This window comes from Mustelus asterias, chromosome 24, assembly GCF_964213995.1.
Source record: "Mustelus asterias chromosome 24, sMusAst1.hap1.1, whole genome shotgun sequence".
Classification (NCBI taxonomy): domain Eukaryota; kingdom Metazoa; phylum Chordata; class Chondrichthyes; order Carcharhiniformes; family Triakidae; genus Mustelus; species Mustelus asterias.
Window position 1 is genome coordinate 50,985,273 of NC_135824.1, and position 21,217 is coordinate 51,006,489.

Consider the following 21,217-nt stretch of genomic DNA (forward strand, 5'->3'; position numbering starts at 1 on the left):
ACAAATACATGAATAGGATGGGAATAGAGGGATATGGTCCCCGGAAGAGTAGGGGGTTTTAGTTCAGTCGGGCAGCATGGTCGCTGCAGGCTTGGAGGGCCGAAGGGCCTGTTCCTGCGCTGTAATTTTCTTTGTTATTTGTAACACATGGAGGATGCAGATACGCTTCAAGGGGATTTGGAGAGGATAGATGTGTGTGCAAAAATTTGGCAGATTGGCGCATTGGTTAGCACTGCTGCCTCACACAGCAAGAAGTTTAACAACACCAGGTTAAAGTCCAACAGTTAACCTGGTGTTGTTAAACTTCTTACTGTGTTTACCCCAGTCCAACGCCGGCATCTCCACATCATGCCTCACACAGCACCAGGGACCCAGGTTCGATTCCCGGCTCGGGTCACTGTCTCTGCGGAGTCTGCATGTCCTCCCCGTGTCTGTGTGGGTCTCCTCCGGTTGCTCTGGTTTCCTCCCACAGTCCGAAAGTCGTGCTGGTTAGGGTGCATTGGCTATGCTGAATTCTCCCTCAGTGTACCCGAACAAACGCCGGAGTGTGGCGACTAGGGGATTTTCACAGTAACTTCATTGCAGCGTTAATGTAAGCCTGTTTGTGACACTAATAAATAAACTTCAAACTTTAAAGAAATGTGGTGTCAGAAAAACAGAAATATAGAATATTTCTTAAATGGAGAGAGGTTGGGAAGTGTGGAACTCTGAATGTGTCTTTGTTCATGAGTCACTGTTCGTTACAGCAAGGGATGTTGTATTGTAGAACAGTGGCTCCCAATCTTTTATTTATCATGGCACACCTCGAAACTATAAAATAACTTTGAGACACACCTCTTACTTTCCCTGTCTTCTTCCCGCGCCGGGAACTTTGTAACTTCTCCCTGTCCTCTGGCCTTTTTTTTAAACCACTCCCTGTCTCTCTCGCTTCTGTGTGTGGCAAAGGTGTGGCTTTTGCTACCAAATAAACCTGTTGGACTTTAACCTGGTGTTGTTAAACTTCTTACTGTGTTTACCCCAGTCCAACGCCGGCATCTCCACATCTCTCGCTTCTCCCAGGGTCTCTGCACCCTTTTTGAGTTGTTGCTTTTTGTACGGGCAAATATGAGACTTTGTCTTCAGCTCCAAGTCACGTTGGTCAATGGACATGAGGCCTGACCAACATTAAAAAATGCGCGTCCGGCTCTTTCCCAGCCGGCACACCCGCGGGAGACCCGAGATTCGCCGGGTCTTGGAAATGTCGACCACAGAGCTGAGGACGAAGGTTAGTTTTTAGTTTCATTACAGGAATTTTGAATCATTTTGAGTCTTTTCTTGTGGAACACTGTGGGGGGTCTTCACAGCACACCACCATCACAGAATCCCCACAGTGCAGAAAGAGGCCATCCGGCCCATCGAGTCTGCACCAAATATCCAAAAGAGCATCCCACCCAGGCCCTGCCCTCCACCCTATCCATGTAACGCCACACATTTACCCTGTTAATCCACCTAATCTGCACATCTTTGGACAGTAAGGGGCAATTTATCATGGCTAATCCACCTAACCTGCATCTTTGGACACTAAGGGGCAATTTAGCATGGCTAATCCACCTAACCTGTACATCTTTGGACACCAAGGGGCAATTTAGCATGGCCAATCCACCAAACCTGTACATCTTTGGACACTAAGGGGCAATTTAGCATGGCTAATCCACCTAACCTGTACATCTTTGGACACTAAGGGGCAATTTAGCATGGCCAATCCACCTAACCTGTACATCTTTGGACACTAAGGGGCAATTTAGCATGGCCAATCCACCTAACCTGTACATCTTTGGACACTAAGGGGCAATTTATCATGGCCAATCCACCTAACCTGCACATCTTTGGAATATGGGAGGAAACCGGAGCACCCGGCGGAAACACCTGCAGACACGGGAAGAACGTGCAAACTCCACACAGTCACCCAAGGCCGGAATTGAATCAGGGTCCCTGGCGCTGTGAGGCAGTAGCGCTAACCACTGTGCCACCCACATAATTATTCATTCATGGGATGTGGGTCAGCATTTATTGCCCATTCCTAATTGCCCTTGAACTGAGTGGCATGCTATGCTATTTCAGAGGGTAATTAAGAGTCTGGAGTTACAAGCAAGCACCAGGACATTACGGATTTTTCTGACAACGACTTTTGAGTCCAGATTTTTTTAATTGAATTCAAATTTCACCATCTGCCATGGTGGGACTCGAACCTGGGTCCCCAGGGAATTACCCTGGGTCTCTGGATTACTAGTCCAGTGACAATACCGCTAATGCACTGCCTCACCCCTCCACTGAAAATGGTGGAAAATCTCAGTAGGTCTGACAGCATCTGTTGGAGAAAGCACAAAGCCAACGTTTCGAGTCTAGGAGACCCTTCGTCAGAGTCCAAAAACAGGTATCCATTTCCGCGCTCTTTGTGGGTGCTTGCTGTTCACCAACCAGCTGCTGGATTTCCTACATTAGGAAAGTGACTACACGGCAAAACTACTTCATTGACTGTAAAGCACTTTGGGATATCCTGAGGTTATGAAAATGCAACTGATGAAAAAAAAATTTCCCATGCAATTTCAAACCCAATATAATTAATTTCCTTCACCCACCCCTCCACCCAAAAGGCTAATATATATCTAGGGGGCGGCACGGTAGCACAGCGGTTAGCACTGCTGCTTCACAGCTCCAGGGACCTGGGTTTGATTCCCGGCTTGGGTCACTGTCTGTGTGCAGTTTGCACATTCTCCTCGTGTCTGCGTGGGTTTCCTCTGGGTGCTCCGGTTTCCTCCCACAGTCCAAAGATGTGCGGGTTAGGTTGATTGGCCATGCTAAAATTTCCCCCTAGATGCAGAGATTAGAGGGATTAGCGGGTAAAATATATGGGGGTAGGGCCTGGGTGGGATTGTGGTCGGTGCAGACTCGATGGGCCGAATGGCCTCTTTCTGTACTGTAGGGTTTCTATGATCTATGATCAAATTTATATTGTAGGGGAAGCAGTGGTATTATCACTGGACTTGTAATCCAGAGACTCAGGATAATGCTTTGGGGTCCTGGGTTCAAATCCCACCATGGCAGATGGTAAAAGAAATTTTACTGGCGGCACGGTGGCACAGTGGTTAGCACTGCTGTTTCACAACGCCAGGGACCCGGGTTCGATTCCCGGCTTGGGTCACTGTCTGTGCGGAGTCTGCACGTTCTCCCCGTGTCTGCGTGGGTTTCCCCTGTGTACTCCGGTTTCCTCCCACAGTCTGAAAGACGTGCTGGTTAGGGCGCATTGACCCGGATTGTGGCGACGAGGGGAATTCTAACTTCATTGCAATGTTAATGTAAGCCTTACTTGTGACTAATAAATAAATTTTAACTTTAAAATCTGGAATTACCGATGACCATGAATCGATTGTTGTAAAAACCCATGTGGTTCCTTTAGGGAAGGGAATCTGCAGTCCTTACCTAAACGTGACTCCAGATCCAGGGCAATGTGGCTGAATCTGAAACACTCTCTGAAAGGGCCGAGCGTGACACTCAGATCAAGGGCAAATTAGGGATGGGCAACAAATGCTGGTCCAGTAAACATCGCCCGCATCCCATGAGTGAAAAAAAATAACAGAACTGCTTTCTCAAAAGTAAATCCTAACAATAGGGAACTGCAAAAATACCAAGGTTTGAACCTTTGAAAGAGACTGACAAACAGAAGTTGCAGAATCTTTAATTCAAGGGGGCAGCTTTAGAAACACAGGTTATGGAGTATTCCATCCCTCTCACTCATACGCAGTCCCTTAGGATCGAGAATGTTTTGCTTCCACTTTGGTTCAGTGGGTTCTGAAATGGCTGATAAGTTCAACGCACAATTTGCAGGCTTTGCCACGATTTACAATCCCAGCTGATGTTACTACTGGACAGACAGGTCCCCGAACAGAACCCTGGCTCGATAGATCGTAACTTCAATTTTTTTTTTGTTTTGAGACGTGGATGGGCTGCCGATTAATTTTCAATAAAAGAATAAAACAATTATTAAACATGAAAAGATTAACTATAATACTTCCATCATAACCCATCTGCCCCCCCCCCCTCCCCCCGGCATTGTGGCACAGTGGTTAGCACTGCTGCCTCACAGCTACAGGGACCCGGGTTCGATCCCAGCCTCAGGTTACTGTGTGGAATTTGCATGTTCTCCGCGTTTCCATATTTCATCAGTTTCTTCCCACAGTCCAAAGACATGTAGGTTAGGTGGATTGGCTGTGCTTAGTTGTCCCTTAGTGTCCAAAGATGTGCTGGTTAGGTGGATTGGCTGTGCTTAGTTGTCCCTTAGTGCCCAAAGATGTGCTGGTTAGGTGGATTGGCCATGCTAAATTATCCCTTGGTGTCCAAGATGCGCTGGTTAGGTGGATTGGCTATGCTAAATTGCCTCTTTGCGTCCAAAGATGTGTAGGTTAGGTGGATTGGCCATGTTAAATTGCCTCTTTGTGTCCAAAGATGTGCAGGTTAGGTAGATTGGCCATGCTAAATTGCCTCTTTGTGTCCAAAGATGTGTAGGTTAGGTGGATTGGCCATGTTAAATTGCCCCTTATTGTCCAAAGATGTGCAGGTTAGGTGGATTCACCATGCATAATTGCCCCTTAGTGTCCAAAGATGTCTAGGTTAGATGGATTTGCCATGGTAAATGTGTAGGCTTACAGGGAAATGGCAGGAGGTGGGCCTGGGTAAGATACTCTGACAGAGAGTCGGTGCAGACTTGATGGGCTGAATGGCCTCTCCTGCATTGTAGGGATTCTATGATATTCTATGATATCATTACACATGCTCAGGGATTTATAAGGATAATACAAGTTGCAAAAGGTATCTTATATTCTAATGTTCTCAGAAAGTATACAGTCCATGTTAAACAAACAGGCCAACAGGGGTCAGATACACCACCCTCTGAAACCAAGTGATAGATGTCACCCAATATAACTGCAGTGGATTTCTCATCAAATCTCCCCAGATGTTTATCACACTGTGAGGCAGCTGGTCTCACTGGAATTCTGACTTCCACATGAGTGTTCCCAAACTCCACTGTCGGAAAACACAACTTGGAATCTTTTCCCAAACAATGCTTTCCCTCAGAAGCTTTCACCAAGGATCCACTTCCAGGATTTCAATCTCCCCTTTTAGTGTTCCTCTGCCTTGGAATGCCACGTGCATTCAAGCTTCCACACATTCTCTCAGGTATCCAGCCATGCCAACAGAACACGACTACTCACAGGTTTGTTTGAAGATGTCACCAAACCTTTGATTTACCTTTGTTCTATGTCTGCCTTCATCAAGAGGACGCTCCCAAGATATGGGAAATGGTCCATATTTTTTCAGGACCTTGGACCAGAATTCTCTGGCCATTCACGCTGGTGGGATTTTCCGGTTTCCGTGGGGTGACGTCAATGGGAATTCCCATTGAAAGTGACAGGGACCAGAGAATCCCGCTACTGGCAAACAACACGCTACCTCCCGCCGGTGGGAAACATGTGACTGGGAGGCCAGGGAATCTCGCCCCTGCTGTTAAATGATGAGAAGTGTCGTGCTTTGAGATTGGCTGGAAGAAGATGTTAGATTTCTGAGTATTTAAAGGCAACCGTCCAAACACCTTCTTCACTACCCTGTCCACCTGTGACGCCACTTTTAAGGAACTATGTACCAGCATCACTAGGTCTCTGTGGTGGCATTCCAGGGATTTGTGCCATTCCCAATTCCGACGTTGAAATCTCCAAAGAGAATCAATTGGTTGCCCGCAGGTTAAGGTTGGTATCGAATCTCTTTGGCCTCAAATGAAGGAATGTATGTGCTGATGACAGCGGGATGTTAATTCCTCTTCAGGTTGAACAGAGCAGTATATGAAGCATTCGCATATCCCACACGAGGAGTCATCTGTAGTACCAGACACTGTGGGTGGCACGGTGACACAGTGGTTAGCACTGCTGCCTCACAGCGCCAGGGACCCGGGTTCGATTCCTGGCTTTGGTCACTGTCTGTGTGGAGTTTGCACGTTCTCCATGTGTCTGCGTGGGTTTCCTCCGGGTGCTCCGGTTTCCTCCCACATTCCGAAAGACGTGCTGGTTAGGTGCACTGACCCGAACAGGCGCTGGAGTGTGGCGACTAGGGGAATTTCACAGTAACTTCACTGCAGCGTTAATGTGAGCATTACTTGCGACTAATAAATAAACTTTACTTGAAAGCTCATTTCTGATGGCGAGACCCATCCTCTGGAGGCGTCATTTCTTTTCTGTAAGACCCTTCCAGGAAAAGTGTACCCGCCACCTTGCTCCTTCAGTTGGGCTTCTCCTGCACATCATGTCTCACCGAGGGCAGCAATGTTAAGGTTGAGGATCCTGAGCTAAGATGGCAATGTGGCACTCAGGTCTGCCATTGCTGGGGTTGTTCAAGGGTTGCGACATTCCAAGACCCAATTTTCATATTGTCAAGTAGAGAATGCCTGAGATATTTTCAAAAACACGTTGTTTGTCATTTATATAAATGATTTCAATGAGAATATAGGAGGCGTGGTTAGTAAGTTTGAGGATGACACCATCCGCAGTGTGTTGACAGTGAAGAAGGATATTTAAGACTACAACTGGATCTTGATCAACTGGGCCAGTGGGCTGAGGTGGAGGTGGAGCTTAATTCAGATAAATGCGAGATATTGCGTTTTGGCAAGGCAAACCAGGGCAGGACTTACACAGTTAATGGTAGGGCCGGGGGAGTGTTGTCGAACAGGGACCTAGTGGTGCTGGCACATAGTTCTTTGAAAGTGGCATCACAGGTGGACAGGGTGGTGAAGAAGATATTTGGAACACTTGCCTTTATCAGCCAGAGCATTGAGTCCAGGAGTTGGGACATTATGTTACAATGTACAAGACATTGGTAAGGCCACATTTGGAGTACTGCATACAATTCTGGTCGCCCTGCTATAGGAAGGATGTTATTAAACTGGAAAAGGTGCAAAAAAGATTTACAAGGATGTGACCGGGACTGGAATGTTTTAATTATAAGGAGAGGCTGGATAGGCTGGGAGGAGGATGAGGAGGAGTGACCTTATAGAGGTTTATAAAATCATGAGGGACATAGGTAAGGTGAATAGCCAAGGCTTTTCTCCAGGGTTCCAAAATTAGAGGGCATAGGTTTAAGGTGAGAGGGGAAAGATTTAAAAGGGACGTGAGGGGCAAGCTTTTCACACGGAGGGTGGTGTGTATATGGAATGAGATGCCAGAGGAGGTGGTAGAGGCGGATACAATTACATTTAACATACATTTGGACAGGTACATGGATGGGAAAGGTTTGGAGGGATATGGGCCAAACAATACTTGTCACTGTATGCAAATACATGTGACAATAATAAATCAAATCAAATCAGAAAACGCATTCAGGAGACCTGGTCAGCATGGACGGGTTGGGCCAAAGGGCCTGTTTCCGTGCTCTGTATCTCTATGAGGTGTTTGTTGGGAGTACCACATGGTCTTAACAGAGAAGGACCTTTGTTAAATGGCAAAGGGGTTCCAAGATGATTGGAAGCCAGGCTCTGCTATGAAACACTGGCATGATCTATGCATGGTCATATGCAAGTACCTATGTGGTTGCAGGGACATAGGCAACTTATATCCCTGACTTCCGTCCACCCCTCCCTCTCCCTATTCCACCCCCCACCATCTTCCTCCTACATTCTTGCTGCAGTAATGCGCTTGCATCCAGTCACCCACTCTCCCAGATTTTGTCAACCTCCTACAGGACCCCCATGGTGGCACAGTAGTTAGCACTACTACCTCACAGCGGCTGGGACCCAAGTTCGATTCCCGGCTTGGGCCACTGTCTGTGTAGAGTCGGCACGTTCTCCTCGTGTCTGTGTGGGTTTCGTCCCACAGTCTGAAAGACGTGCTAGTTAGGTGCATTGACCCGAACAGGCGCCGGAGTGTGGCAACTAGGGGAATTTCACAGTAACTTCATTGCAGTGTTAACGTAAGCCTTACTTGCTACTAATAAATAAACTTTAACTTCTAACCCCAGCCCTTCAGTCACGATCCCTGAGCTGCCCTCTCTACTTCCAGGCCTCCCGTTCTTCCTCTTGTCCTTCAGTTCCCAGCTGGTCCTCCATGTGAGGAGGTCCTTCGGGATCGCAATTCTCCTTCCAGGGCTGAGGGATCACTACAGTCATGGATCCACCAGTGACTGAGGTAAGTCACCATCTCAAAGACTGTGGGGTCATCATAGAATCACACAGCACAGAGGCCATTCAGCCCATCAAGCACATATCTATTCTAATCCCATTTTCCAGCATTTCTTTCTTGGCCTATGCTATGTTGATCAATTGGGCCAACAGGTTGACAAATGATAGATGGGAGTTTAATTTAGATACATGAGAGATGATGCATTTTGGTAGATTGAACCAGGACAGGACTCACTCAGTTAATGGTAAGGTGCTGGGGAAAGTTATAGAACAAAGATCATGGGGTACAGGTTCATAGCTTCTTATAAGTGGAGTCACAGGTGGACACAGTGGTGAATAAGGCATTCGGCATGCTTGGTTTCATTGGTCAGAACATTGAATACAAGAGTTGGAACATCTTGTTGAAGTTGTACAAGACATTGGTAAGGCCACACTTGGAATACTGTGTACAGTTCTGGTCACCCTATTAGAGAAAGGATATTATTAAACTCGAAAGAGTGCAGAAAAGATTTACTAGGATGCTACCAGGACTTGATGGTTTGAGTTATAAGGAGAGGCTGGATAGACTGGAACTTTTTTCTCTGGAGTGTAGGAGGCTTAGGGTGGCCTTATAGAGGTCTATAAAATAATGAGGGGCATAGATCAGCTAGATAGTCAATATCTTTTCCCAAAGGTAGGGGAGTCTAAAACTAGAGGGCATAGGTTTAAGGTGAGAGGGGAGAAATACAGAAGGGTCCAGAAGGGCAATTTTTTCACACAGAGGGTGGGGTGTGTCTGGAACAAGCTGCCAGAGGTAGTAGAGGTGGGTACAATTTTATCTTTTAAAAAGCGTTTAGATACATGGGTATAGAGGGATATGGGCCAAACACGGGCAATTGGGACTCGCTTAGGGGTTAAAAAAAGGGGTGGCATGGACAAGTTGGGCCGAAGGGCTTGTTTCCATGCTGTAAACCTCTGTGACTGAGGGAGAATTTAGCACGGCCAATGCACCTAACCAGCACGTCTTTTGGACTGTGGGAGGAAACCGGAGCACCCGGAGGAAACCTACGCAGACACAGGGAGAACATGCAGACTCTGCAGAGAGTGACCCAAGCCGGGAATCGAACCCGAGTCCCTGGCGCTGTGAGGCAGCAGTGGCAAGCACTGTAGCGTGCTCCATAAACAAACACTCATTGGGAAACTTATTCCATCAACATAATGGGCTTACTGTAAATGCTGGAATACATGGCACAAACAATCCCAACTCACCGAGGGACAACAGGAGGTGGTTTAGAAACCATCACAAGATATTGTGCAAAACTGTACTGAAGGGCTTTTTAAATAGCCTTGGGTATCATCTTATTAGCCAGGTAGAGTATTGGACTGGCACAACCAATGGGAAATTACCCAACAGCATTTGGGGCTATTTGCAAGAATGTTTTTATAAACAATTAATTGCAACCCAGAGTACAACTGGACTTACTGTTATGGAGTGTGGAATGTTGTCAAATCTTTCAGAAAGGTTACAGCTCCTATTGACCCTAAATTTCATCAGATATCCCCCAGAGAGCAAGTCCGACTCAACCCCATCATACCATAGTCAACCAAGTTGCAATTGAGTCCAGGAAAGTGGAGTCTTACTAATTTTCAGGTTCCTATCAGTGACCATGAAATCATTGTTGATTGACGGAAAAACCCACCTGGTTCACTAATGTCCCTTTAGGGAAGGAAATCTGCCATCCTTACCCGGTCTGGCCTACATGTGACTCCAGAGCCACAGCGATGTGGTTGACTCAACTGCCCAACTAGGGATAGGCAATAAATGCTGGCCAGCCAGCAATGTCAATGTCCCACGAATGAATAAAAAAGTGGGGTGGAAGTGGAGAGGTGTAGGTAGGAGAATTCCAAAACTTGGCTTAGGCAAATGAAGACACAACTATCAATGATGGAGCAATTGTAATTACTTAGGATTGAAGCATTGAAACTAAACTCCACCTCAAATATAAGGAAACTATTATTTAAATGGTAAAAAAAATTGCAACATGCTGCTGTGCAGAGGGACCTGGGTGTCCTTGTGCATGAATCACAAAAAGTTGGTTTGCACGTGCAGCAGATAATTAAGGCGGCAAATGGAATTTTGTCCTACATTAAAAAGTGCGGTTTGTTGCAGCTGTACAAGGTGCTGGTGAGGCCGCACCTTATACAGCTGCGTACAGTTTTGGTCTCCTTACTTGAGAAAGGATATACTGGCACTGGAGGGGGTGCAGAGGAGATTCACTAGATTGATTCCGGAGTTGAGAGGGTTGGTTTATGAGGAGAGACCGAGTAGACAGGGCCTATAATCATTGGAATTCAAAAGAATGAGGGGAGACCTTATAGAAACATAAGATTATGAAAAGATTAAGATAGAAGCAGGGAAGTTGTTTCCACTGGCATATGAAACTAGAACTAGGGGGCATAGCCTCAAAATAAGGGGGAGGAGATTTAGGACTGAGTTGAGGAGAAACTTCTTCACACAAAGGGTTGTGAATCTGTGGAATTCCCTGCCCAGTGAAGCAGTTGAGGCTCTCTCACTGAATGTTTTTAAGGCAAGGATAGATTTTTGAACAGTAAAGGAATGAAGGGTTATGGTGAGGGGATGGGTAAGTGGAGCGGAGTCCACGAAAAAATCAGCCGTGATCTTATTGAATGGCAGAGGAGGCTCGAGGGGTCGGATGGCCTACTCCTAATGAAATTGGTGGAACCTCCAATCAACAATTCTGTTGCAAGATCCCTTGGAATGATGCCTGTATTTTCCCCAGCCCGTTAACTTTTGAATTAATTGCCCATAGATTTTGCTTCACTTCCAGTCCACAAACTCATCTGTTACAAGCAGAGAAAAAAACGCTGCATAAAAAAAACTCATTAATAGGTCTGTAGCATGGGCTGTTATAGCCGGATAAGTCTGTGCGTTTGTTGTTTTTGTAACAGTTCCCTAGACATCCAGGCTACAAAGCTATCTCAAGACTGTACAAGAGAGAGATTCCTTTGAAATGAGCTTAGAAGTGAACCAAATGTGCCAACGAGCAACTTAACCAATATAACTGAGAAATGGAATTACTGAGTCCACGCTTGTACTCCACAAGTCTTCATGTCTCAGGGTAATTCAATGAAATTCAATGTGTGGGTGTATGTAGTATTGAGACATTTAAAATGCAAACATTTGCTTTATCAACAAAAGACATTTTTCCTTTCAATAATGGCAACCCTCAGTAGATAACTCAGATTTTTTTCTTCATTCAACTAATCTCCAATGTACCCCAAAGATTCAGCCTTTATATTCCTCCTATTAACTGACATCTTGATAATCCCGATATATGGGGAGGTAGTGGTATTGCTGCTGACCTAGTAATCCAAAGACCCAGGGTTCTGGGGATCTGGTTCACATCCCACTACAGTAGATGGTGAAATTTGAATTCAATAGAAATCTGGAATTAAAAGTCCAATGATGAAAGCTCATCAATTATTGTAAAAACCCATCTGGTTCACCAATATCCTTTAGGCAAGGAAATCTGCTGTCCTTACTTGCTCTGACCTACATGTGTAGGGGAGATTTTTGGGGTCAGATAGAGGACATGTTCCTTTTCTTCGTGCTCCGCCACTTTTCTTTTGGCTCACATCCAACCCTTGTTGCTCTGTGATGCCTTGCCCTTATCTTGTGGCTTGTTGCCTTCTGGGCCTTTTTTTTCTTAAAAATTATTATAATTTGTGTTAGTTGTCCTTTAGGCAAGGAAATCTGCCGTTCTTACTTGGTCTGACCTACATGTGTAGGGGAGTGTAGTTATAGTAGCACTACTGCCTCATAGCACCAGGGTTCAATTCTGGTCTTGGGTGACTGTGTGGAGTTTGCACGTTCTCCCCGTGTCTGCATGGATTTCCTCCGGGTGCTCCAGTTTCATCCCACACTCCAAAGATGTGCGGGTTAGGTGGATTGGCCATGATAAATTACTCCTCATGAGTCCAGGGGATTAGCAGGGCAAATACATGAGGTTACGAGGATGGGGCCTGGCTGGGATTGTTATTGGTGCATGATCAATGGGCCGAATGGCCTGCTTCTGCACTGTGGGGATTTTAGACTGGACGATTTCTGCCCCCAAGATCCCTTTGTTTAGTTTAGTTTTTCGTTTATTAGTGTCACAAGTAGGCTTACATTCACACTGCAATAAAATTACTGTGAAAATCCCCTAGTCGCCACACTCCAGCGCCTGTTCGGGTACACCTAGGGAGAATTTAGCATGGCCAATGCACCTAACCAGCAAATCTTTGGACTGGAGGAGGAAACCGGAGCACCCAGAGGAAACCATGCAGACATGGGGAGAACATGTAGACCCCGCACAGACAGTGACCCAAGCCGGGATTCGAACCCGGGTTCCTGGTGCTATGAGGCAACAGTGCGAGCCACTGTGCCACTATTTTCTCTAATGGCCTATCCAATATTAAGACAAAATGAGCCAAATGTTCCTTCAGCTTAATGCTCGTAAAACTGATGCCATCTTTTTGGGGCTACTACCAGCTGTTTCTTCTGGCTTCATTCTGCAGGGTGGTGAATCTTGGGATGGTACTCCATCACAAACACTGTCATACATAGAGGTTACCAAGGCAATGCACCTGCCTCCGCAACACGCCACTCCTACATGCTGCTTTGCTACATTCAGATGAGCACTTGAAGCGCCATAGCATACAAGGCCATGGACCAAGCGCTGGAAAATGGAATTGATGGCCGGCAGAGACATGATGGGCCGAAGGGCCCTTTTGTGCCATAAGACTGACTAATGCTCAGCCCGCAGCTTAAACGGCCCAAATTCACAAACACCCATCTTCAACTTACCCAACACACTGCAGCCCATGAGCACCAGGTCCTGTACTATCTCAAATCTTTCCATTCAAGAGCCACTGATTTCATGTGCCCAAGTTCTATCTTTATATTCTGATAACTCAATGGATCGCCCACCCCACTGATGGCCACTTTACTCCTGTTCTACGCAACTCCATGAGCCACTCTCTCTACTTACCTCACTGTCAGAAGTCTCAACGCTATCCTCTCCTGGCATGCCTTCGATTCTTCTTCACTTATCTCTTCCTACTCAACACCTTGATGTGGACCTCAATTTAAAAAAATGTTGAGGCATCGATTGCATGAGTGTGACAAGCGGTTGTTGGTTTAGTCTGACCTCTCCAGATGTTCCCTTGCCAAGACTGCAGCTTGTCCTCAAATACAGCACAACTCCAGCCACTAAACATGGAGTACTGACTAAGGTCGTAGAGTCATAGAGGTTTACAGCATGGAAACAGGCTCTTTGGCCCAACTTGTCCATGACGCCCTTTTATAGAAACCCGGAAGCTAGTCCCAATTGCGCGCATTTGGCCCATATCCCGCTATACCCGTCGCAACCATGTAAATAGAGGTGATGCAAATGAAGCCATCCTGGGGACTTCACTACACATCTCACTCTTGCCAGCCTTGTACCATCTCAACCATACCATTTGAATACAGAGCACATACTTGAGTTACATTTTAAGCCTTTTTTTATTGGGAACTGGGAGGAAAAACTGTAGAGACAAAATAGTTAACCGGTTTTGGAAGCTTTAGAAATTCGCAATTGTATAATCTTCATGACATTACCTGGCACGCTCTGCAGCAAATTCACTGAAGCAGAATCTCTGTACTTTGATAAACGTGTAAAATTTAATACAAAGAAACGCAAGCATTTTTACTGAACCCTGCCAGTTAATGAGGAAGCTCCATAGAACAAGCTGTACAGTTTGTTTCACAACATTCAATTAATAACATTTACTCGTGCTAAGTGAACAGTAGTAACACTTTTCTGTGGAATGCATGCATGTAAAAAGGCACTAAAACATCTAGGTTAGTTAAAATGTGGTCAGATGACAAGGGCCCCGCTGCTCTGCTATTCACAAGGTCTTCCCATTTCAATCATCTTCTCGAGGACTTGGGCTCTTCCGAGAACTTTCTGAAGGGGAATGACTGAGGGAGAAAGAGAGAGAGTCAAAAGAGTAGCACGTGGACTCAAACCCTTTTTTGTGTTCAGCCCATTAAGGTAAAATTGCAGAGTGAACCAAAACAAAAACTCACTCACAAAGAAACCAAAGGCTAATTTAAAATAGAACATAAGCTAGTATCCATCACATAACTCTAGTTGTCCGTTAAAAGAGTAAACCGTGCACTGTGGAGCAGTGGTCACATGTTGGTTAGTGGACGGATTGGGGTGTTTATGACAATCTCTCCGCTTTCCCTGGCACCAGTTGGGCCTCATCTGGAGTACTAAGCCCAGTGCTGGGTGCCATACTTGAGGAAGGGTGTGAAGGTATTGGAGAGAGTACAGAGGAGATTCACAAGAATGATTCCTGGGATAAACAACTGTAGCTATGATATGATTGGAGAGGTTGGGTCTGTTTGTCTTGGAGCAAAGAAGGCTGAGAGAAGACTCGAAAGAGTTCCTGAGGGGGGTATGGACAGGGTAAATAGCGAGAAACCATTCCCTCTCAAGAGAACATCAAGAATTAGAAGGGCATGGATTCAAAAGAGTGGGAGAAAAAAAAGAGTAAAGTGATGAGAGGAAAAAATGTTTACACCCAGAGGGTGTCAGTCCTCAACGATGAGTTATTGAATTCATTTCCACAAGTAGCCAAGGTGGGATTTGAACTGTTGCCCATCCAGTACTGTAGCCTCTAGGTTACCGTAACATCTCTGGGGAATTCCTACTTGACTTCTCAAGACCACCATTTGAACAGAGTGGCTAACCCATGGTTCAGAGATCACAGCTCAATCAGGAACTCGAAGATGGCTTTCCACTCTCGTCTCAGCTGGTTTTTCAGCCCGGGAACAAAAGTCTGGCAAAATAAACGCTTCCTGACATCTGTAACTCCACAGATTTTGATAGGCGCACCCACCCCCCCCCCCCCCCCCTGCCCATCCCAAATCCATCTCAAACAACCATCCACCATATTGCTCCGTGCCTTGATTTTAAAAGTTTCAAGCCAGATCCTAACTAAGCTTCTGGGTCGTGTGAAATAAATAACCTCAACTCCTGGAGTCCATCCTTAGAATTGAGTTAAGATGCCCATCCAGTTTACGACTGCAGTAATTTCACAAAGTGTCCAGCGAGCACAATACCCACTGCAATCCGGTCATTTCAATTACAGACTGTTATGGCTCCCTGGGCAATAAGCTCTCACTCTCTCAACCGTAGGCACTTGATTTCAGTTTTCATATAAAAAGGACAGTGTACCTCAGGTGTAATGGTTGATTTGAGCCCACCCGTCTTCCACAAGGACAAAGGGCAAACACATTTGCTGCCATCTCATGTTTAATTACTGGCAATACCAGACAGATGGATCAGAACCAAAACGTTATAAGCTCCTCTCTCAAGTTGTCTTTTTAGCATCAAGAGTAAGTTAGGGAAAATACATTAGTGTTAATTGAGCTGGAGGTTAGTGTACAGGTAGCGGATAACACTGGAAAGGTAGAATCACCAACATTGAACTGCAGATTAACTGAAGCAGTAGAGAGCTTTGTGCTTTCCATTCTCCCGACCTGCCAAGTAAAGTTATACTCAATCACTGCTACTCACACCCCATCACCCACCTTCAACCCTCACCTTCCAAATCCCCCTCCCCACATCCAATTTAAATACAAAGCTACTGGTTTAGGTCCCTTCATACGACTACCCCTCCCTATCCCAATACATTGACTGCTTGTGTTGCATCTGTCCCCTCGCATCTACAGTTTGTTGGGTGGTTGCAGAGTGAGGGCCCACGGGGCACAGTCCAGAATGGCACAACTGGCGAGGCATTCATTTTTCTGATTTACACCACAAATCCTTTTGGGTCAGTTCTACCTCAAAGGCATTATACAGAATGCAACTTGTTGTTACCCGGAGTGGAAGGGACTTACCTTTCCCATTTAATGGAAAAAGACCTTGACCGAGACCGTGACCTTGAAGGGCTGAACACAAAGAGAAATTTTAAAGCAACCAGTGTCCGGCTCCCACCATATCCCAATTAAAGTGATAATCGCCCCGGACACACCCCAACCCGGGGCCCTCGTCGCCCTGACGCTCCACAGCCTGGGCCCCGCGCCGCCCCGGATGCACCCCAACCCGGGCCTCGCACCGCCCTGAACGCACGCCAACCCGAGCCCCTCGCCGCCCCGGACCCACCCCAACCCAGGCCCCTCGCCGCCCTGGACGCACCCCATCGCGGGGGCCCCTCGCCGATCTGGATGCACCCCATCATGGGGGCCCCTCGCCGCTCGGGACGCACCCAAACCCGGGCCCATCACCGCTCCGGACGCACCCCAAACCGGGCCGCTCGCCGCTCCGGACGCGCCCCAACCCGCGCCCCTCGCCGCTCCGGACGCACCGCAACCCTCGCCCCTCCGGACGCACCCCAACCCCGGACCCACCCCAACTCGGACCCCTCGCCGCCCCGGACCCACCCCAACCATGGCCCCACGCCGCTCCGGACCCACCCCAACCCTGGCCCCGCGCCACCCCGGACCCATCCCAACCCGGACCCCTTGCCGCTCCGGACGCACCCCAACTCGCACCCCTCGCCGCCCCGGACCCACCCCAACCCGGGCCCCTCGCCGCTCCGGACCCACCCCAACCCAGACCCCTCGCCGCTCCGGACCCATCCAAAACCGGGCCCCGCGCCGCTCCGGACGCACCCCAACCCGGACCCACCCCAAACCCTGGCCCCGCGCCGCCCCCAACCCGGACCCCTCGCCGCCCTGGACCCACCCCAACTCGGGCCCCGTGCTGCCCCGGACCCACCCCAACCAGGGCCCCGCGCTGCCCCGGACCCACCCCAACCAGGACCCCGCGCTGCCCCGGACCCACCCCAACCATGACCCCTCGCTGCCCCGGACCCACCCCAACCCAGACCCCTCGCCGCCCCGGACCCACCCCAACCCGGACCCCTCGCCACCCCGGACCCACCCCAACCCTGGCCCCGCGCCGCCCCCCAACCCGGGCCCCGCGCTGCCCCGGACCCACCCCAACCCGGGCCCCGCGCTGCCCCGGACCCACCCCAACCCGGACCCCTCGCCGCCCCGGACCCACCCCAACCCGGACTCCTCGCCGCCCCGGACGCACCCCAACCCGGGCCCCTCGTCGCTCCGGACGCACCCCAACCCAGGCCCCTCGCCGCTCCGGATGCACCCCAACCCGGGCCCCGCGCCGGCCGGGACGCACCCCAACCCGGGCCCCTCGCTGCCCCAGACCCACCCCAACCCGGACCCCTCGCCACCCCGGACCCACCCCAACCCGGGCCCCTCGCCGCCCCGGACCTACCCCAACCCTGGACCCTCGCCGCTCCGGACACACCCCAATCTGGGCCCTGCGCCGGCCGGGACCCACCGCAACCCGGGCCCCTCGCTGCCCCAGACGCACCCCAACCCGGGCCCCTCGCCGCCCCAGACGCACCCCAACCCGGGCCCCTTGCCGCCCCGGACGCACCCCAACCCGGGCCCCTCGCCGCTCCGGACACACCCCAACCCGGGCCCCTCGCCGCCCCGGACCCACCCCAACCCGGGCCCCTCGCCGCCCCGGACCCACCCCAACCCAGGCTCCGCGCTGCCCCGGACCCACCCCAACCTGGGCCCCGAGCCGCCCTGGACGCACCCCAACCCGTGCCGCCCCCCAACCCAGGCCCCGCGCCGGCCCGGACGCACCCCAACCCGGGCCCCGCACCACCCTGGAACCCTCGCCGCTCTGGACGCACCCCAACCCAGGCCCCTCGCTGCTCTGGACACACACCCCAACCCGCGCCCCTCGCCACTCCGGTGGCAACCCGGGCCCCACGCCGCCCCGGACACACCCCAACCCGGGCCCCTTGCCGCCCCGGACCCCACGCTGCTCTGGACACACCCCAACCCAGGCCCCTCGCTGCTCTGGACACACCCCAACCCGGGCCCCACACTGCTCTGGTATCACACCCCAACCACAAACCGCACAGCTCTGGTCACACTGCAACCACTCAGGTTTCGAGCTTGGGTAGTACAATGTTGTCGTGATAAGTTGAATCTGATCAGATTTCTCTTCAAGCCATGAACCCTTCAGTTATCAAGAGGCCATGCAGTGTCTGAACCAGGAACACGTGTTGTGTACACAGTGATTTGCTGCATCCCTGACCCACAAGTTATCATTCTCCCCGGCTCCCCCATACTTTCTAATGCCACAGTTGAACTAGAGTTTAAAAGTCAGGTGAACAGCCTGCAGTGTATCCATTACTCATTAATAGTTGCTAGTCATGTTGCGCGACTTATTTAAACAGGAAAAGTACACAATCCCTGCCACTTTACCCATGATGGCAAATGGCGGGTGCAGAGCGACCCGTGATACAGACAGCCTCCAACATCTCCAGTTTAGGGAAGGATTAACACTCCTGATCACTATCCAGTGAGCCCGGCAAGCAGATAGGTTCAGCTATTCTACCCTAGCTACACAGTTGACAAAGCACAGGGCCACCTCTTTCAGTCTCTGTAGGTAAATGTTCAAGTACAGGTCAGGATGTTTAGAAAAAGGGAGCAAAGAAGACATATATTTCAGCATACTATGCATGCAATCATGTATTACACAAGAGCAAATTTACCAATTTGCCACTTAAGACACTCACCAAGTAGTCAATCAAGGTCAAAATTAATTTCAAGACAGTATCGGTAGGAACGCTGCATTGTAAAGGACGCCTCAGGCATTTTAAAGGAGATGCCTAGATTTTTCTGAGGCGCTATCTTGCTGCTCCTGGCTGCTTACGTGTCACGAGAGGTTCAGTTACAGGGCAATACATTTGGGCAGCAAGGCACTGCCTGATGCATGTCACTAAGCTACCCTAGCTTAATCCTAGCACAGTGCTGTTGGGCACCCCAGTGGCCTTGGATCATTGGGAGGATTCAGCAACTCGTATAACTCCTTTAATGCAGTAAAACACCCCAAGGCACTTCACAAGAGCGGTTATCAAACAAAACTCAGCACTGGGTTACACAAAAGTAAAAATAGGATAGACGGTCAAAGATGATGTGTATTAAGAGGAGGAGAGGAGCAGAGATGCAGAATGTACAGTGAGACCATTTTGGGGGCTCAGGGCCGGGGCAGGTGGAGGCACAGGAGCCAATGGTGAACCAACTAAAACAGAAGATGTACAAGAGGCTAGAACGGGAGGAGTGCAAAGACCTTGCAAACTTGTATAGCTGGAGGAGGTCACGGAGCTTTGGAAATGGTGAGGCCCCGAAAACAAGGATGGGCATTTTAAAACTTGTTGGACTGGGAGGCAGTGTAGGTCAGCATGTACAGGCTGATAGACAACCAGGACTTGGATGAGTCAGGATAAGGGCAACAGAGCTGTGGATGAGCTCAAGTTCACATATTATTGAAGGAGGCCAGCCGGGAGAGCACTGGAACAGCCAAACTGAGAGGGAACAGGGCACGAAAGAGGGTTTCAACAATGTCAGCTGAGGCAGGGTTGGAATCTGGCGATGTTACGGAGATAGAAATAGGTACTCGGCGTTGGTGGGACATGTAGGTGGTCGGCAGCTCACCTTGGGGGCCCCCCTCCCCCTCATGATTTCCTTCTTGCATGCCATCACACAATCCCCGCCAGAAGTGACAGGATCAGGCTCGGACGCAATGCCTCCCGCAGTCAAATAGTCTATCAACATAAAGACAAGACTCTCAAAAATAAAGTGTTACTTACGCATTCATCAGGCATCAAGTGGTAAGAGCCTTTGGAGAGATGGGGATAAAGTTGGTGTGGGAAAAAAAATTCTAATCATTTGTGCCTTTAAAAATCTACTTTTGACCAAACAGTTAGTCACCCCGACACCGTTCTTTGGGTTAGTGGTGATTTTTTTTGTCTGATTGCACTGCTTTGGAGTGCCTTGGTTCGATGTTAAAGGTGCCATTTGTTGCTGTAAAATGACTATGCATTTCCGGATAATTACATCTACCTGGCAAAGTTAGATGGAGTCTTAATTAAAAAAATGCTTCCGGCCAATTGTTTCCCCTCCTTTTGATGTTGCTTGCACCATCCCAATCCCTGGCCCTAACGGAGCATTGACCACCTGGACCTTAAATGCTGACAGGCCAGAGGGGTTCACAGCTGAGCGGATTCTGGTCTCTGTCTAACATGCACACGGGTGGATTTCTATCAGGAGAGACTGGATAATGATCAGGAGATGTAAATCTTCCCCCCCCCCCCCCCAACCCAGGGAGGCAGAGGTTAAATGAAGGACCCACACACCACAGCAATCTTCATTAAGGTTGCCTAACTCAGCACAGACCAGATAATGAACCACAAACTTGCTTTGTGCTGACGTGCATGGCCCATTTACTCACGGAGCCAGGAGCCCCAGAGAGAACGTTTACTCCCCTCCACACAGCCCCTCTTCTTTCAAGAAAATGGCCATTCTCGTCTCCCCCTCCAACAGTAATCCGCAGAAAACTTTTCCAACATTTCTGAGCTGCTGTTTACTCGGAGCAGAAACAAAATTCCACCTACCTCCTTTGAATTGGAGATCTGGACTTGGACCTCATTGGAGTGAGGGATCTGCAGAGAGAAGGTTTGCAATTTAAACCCCATTACATACTAACCATTTTACTGTCATTTCATTTTATACCCCAGTAACCTTAATATTTTCACAGTAACTTCATTGCGGTGTTAATGCAAGCCTACTTGTGACACCAATAAATGTAAAACTTAAACTATGCTGAACTGTTTCTGTCCATGCAATCCAACAACAAATTGCAACAGATCAATGGGACACCATTCAGCCCATCAAGTCTGCACTGGCTCTCTGACAGGAGCATCTTTCCCAGGCCCTGTTACCTCACACATTTACCCTGCCAATTCCCCTAAGCTACATATCTTGGGACACTAAGGGACAATTTACCATGGCCAATCAACCTAACCTGCACATCTTTGGACGGAAACTGGAGCACTCGGAGGAAACCCACGCAGACACGGAAAGAATGTGCAGACTCCACA

At 48.9% G+C, this 21,217-nt stretch overlaps 1 protein-coding gene across 5 annotated transcripts in view; it reads right to left on the reverse strand.

Moving 5' to 3' along the window:
- Positions 1-13,718: 13,718 nt before the first annotated feature.
- Positions 13,719-21,217, reverse strand: part of srsf7a (serine and arginine rich splicing factor 7a) — a 33,840-nt gene continuing 26,341 nt past the window's right edge. For 2 of the 5 annotated variants that reach the window (XM_078241692.1, XM_078241693.1), the window contains exons 6-8: positions 20,732-20,779; positions 16,131-16,181; positions 13,719-14,201 (exon numbers count right to left, since the gene is read on the reverse strand). In XM_078241692.1, coding sequence (XP_078097818.1) covers positions 14,147-14,201; positions 16,131-16,181; positions 20,732-20,779 — 154 coding nt within the window. In that variant the 3' untranslated portion in view covers positions 13,719-14,146. Of the gene's footprint in view, positions 14,202-16,130; positions 16,182-19,927; positions 19,957-20,731; positions 20,780-21,217 lie in introns of all 5 variants that reach the window. The other 3 variants (XR_013500801.1, XM_078241695.1, XM_078241694.1) reach the window with 3 other exon arrangements.